Below are 2,417 nucleotides of genomic sequence, written 5' to 3'. Positions count from 1 at the left end.
GCTAACGTTAGCCCTGGCCGCTGCAGACGGGCTAACGTTAGCCCTGGCCGCTGCAGACGGGCTAACGTTAGCCCTGGCCGCTGCAGACGAGCTAACGTTAGCCCTTGCTGCTGCAGACGGGCTAATGTTAGCCTTGGCCGCTGCAGACGGGCTAACGTTAGCCCTGGCCGCCACGCAGACGGGCTAACGTTAGCCCTGGCCGCCACGCAGACGGGCTAACGTTAGCCCTGGCCGCTGCAGACGGGCTAACGTTAGCCCAGTCTGCTGTTACCCTTGGAGGTCCGCTGGTTGCTGCAGTCCTCTCAACATCTGAACTTTTTTTTACTCACTAAATCAATAAATGGGCAATATAGTGACGCTTAAAGTAAAATCTTCTCGCCTCGAATGATCTTAAAACGTACTTTTCCTCAGTCTTGTGTTGTTGTGAATTGGAACAGTACTAGGGCTGTGGCTGATGACGTTTCACGAGCACATAAGAAAGCACAAGTACACAGATTAAGAAATGGTCCACCAGTTTCCACCAGTTTACTATATTTGAAAATTTTTTTCAGTAATAGTTTAAATTGTTGCTAAGTAATAATCTTTACCATCTGGGGAAAAGGCTGTTTAACCCGGGAACAATCAGCTTTTAGTGTTAGTGGGAACAGCTCACTGACTCTTTTCTACCCGGATCAAACGACTCGCATCAAAATCTACTCGGCTCGGATCTGCATGCTGTGGAAACACCAGAGGCAGATTTATCCACTAAATTACGTGACACCATTAAACGCAACGGACGGATTGTCAACACACCGCGCTAGTCGCTTCTGATCTCACAAGCAGAAAAACCTGTTTACATGTTGCTCTCCCATTGTTTACTTCCCTGATTTCTGTCGCAGTGGTGACATCATCAACCCTAACCCAGTGTGATGGTGTCACCAGACATGAAGCTGGGGGGGAACAGAGGCTATAAAGCTCCCAGCGAGGGGTTAGACCAGCTTTTTATGCCGAAGGGAAGGGAACCAAATGGCGATGGTTAGCGGGTCGACCCATGTTTGAAAAACACACGCTAACGCGCTATTTTCATTCGGACACAAGCTGTAGATTGTTACTTCAAGTAAGTTTACATTCACACTCAATGGTTGAATCAGTTTTAACTCTTATTGTTTATTCTTGTTTTTTTGGGGGGGGTTTCTGTCTTATTTTTCACTTTCCTTGTTTTCGTTTCGATGTTTTAAACTGTTGCCTGTATTGTTGTCATTTCACCACCAGGGGACGCTGCAGAAGTTCGTGGATGACCTTTTTGAGACGGTGTTCAGCACAGCCCATCGCGGCTCTGCTCTCCCACTGGCCATTAAATACATGTTTGACTTCCTGGACGAGCAGGCCGACAAGCGGGCCATCACCGACCCAGACGTCCGGCACACCTGGAAAAGCAACTGGTTAGTTCCTGGAAACTCTCCGCCGTTTGGTTTGTTTGGAGCCGTCAAAGTAAATCCTCTGTGCGGTCTGCAGCCTTCCTCTCAGGTTCTGGGTGAACGTCATTAAGAATCCTCAGTTCGTGTTCGACATCCATAAGAGCAGCATCACGGACGCCTGCCTGTCGGTGGTGGCACAGACCTTCATGGACTCCTGCTCCACTTCTGAACATCGACTCGGCAAAGACTCGCCGTCCAACAAGCTGCTCTACGCTAAAGACATCCCCAACTACAAGAGCTGGGTGGAGAGGTAGAGAAGCAGTTAGCTAATCCAGGATTTTATCTAATCTTTAGCTCATCATTGTTTTATCAATAGTTAGAAAATGGGATCTGAGATCAGAAACGATCAGATCTTTCTAACAGACGACTGTGACGTCAGAGGAGCTACAGCACATGGAGATTTATGGAAATATGTCACCAACACGAAGACGAACAAAACAGCTTTACTCCTTATTTAAGATTAAATATTTATCTTGCACATCTAAAAAATGTATGACTATATTTTGAAATATTATAATTTTATAGTTTAGTTTTTCTTTTTTGATGTCTTAATCAAGGTCATTGGGTGAGTGGAGTGGCGCCCCCTATTGGCCGCCACTGTTATCGTCTGCATTGAGCTTTACTTTGTTTTCAGCAGGTTTTTTTTTTCAACTTTTTGATAAATAATTTCAGACTTTTGGACTAACAATGTAAAACAGCTCCTACGCCGCCATTTGTTGGGTTCTTTAAGATTTTATTGTGCAATGTTGTTTATTCTGAGAGTCCGATTAGACCTGCTGTAGGTACCAGATCTGCTCGAGGCCCCACCCTTCCTTATGACATCATCATAGGCGGAAGCATAACTTGCAAAAAAATCATTTTCAAATGTATTTAAAGGAATAGTACACCCAAAACATGATTAGCCTTCATTTTCTACTCACCCCCATGCTGAACAACACTCTGGAGTACTTTTTTGATATC

At 45.3% G+C, this 2,417-nt stretch overlaps 1 protein-coding gene across 1 annotated transcript in view; it reads left to right on the top strand.

The window, feature by feature from the left end:
- Nucleotides 1-2,417, top strand: part of LOC107097004 (plexin A3-like) — a 73,443-nt gene that overhangs the window by 64,043 nt on the left and 6,983 nt on the right. Inside the window, exons 26-27 of the mRNA XM_015393956.1 lie at nt 1,252-1,421; nt 1,495-1,707. Of these exons, the coding sequence (XP_015249442.1) occupies nt 1,252-1,421; nt 1,495-1,707 (383 nt within the window). The remainder of the gene's footprint in view (nt 1-1,251; nt 1,422-1,494; nt 1,708-2,417) is intronic.

This window comes from Cyprinodon variegatus, unplaced genomic scaffold, assembly GCF_000732505.1.
Source record: "Cyprinodon variegatus isolate N-32 unplaced genomic scaffold, C_variegatus-1.0 Scaffold665, whole genome shotgun sequence".
Classification (NCBI taxonomy): domain Eukaryota; kingdom Metazoa; phylum Chordata; class Actinopteri; order Cyprinodontiformes; family Cyprinodontidae; genus Cyprinodon; species Cyprinodon variegatus.
The sequence above is the reverse complement of the archived record's forward strand: the minus strand, read 5'-3'. Positions and strand labels throughout refer to the sequence as shown.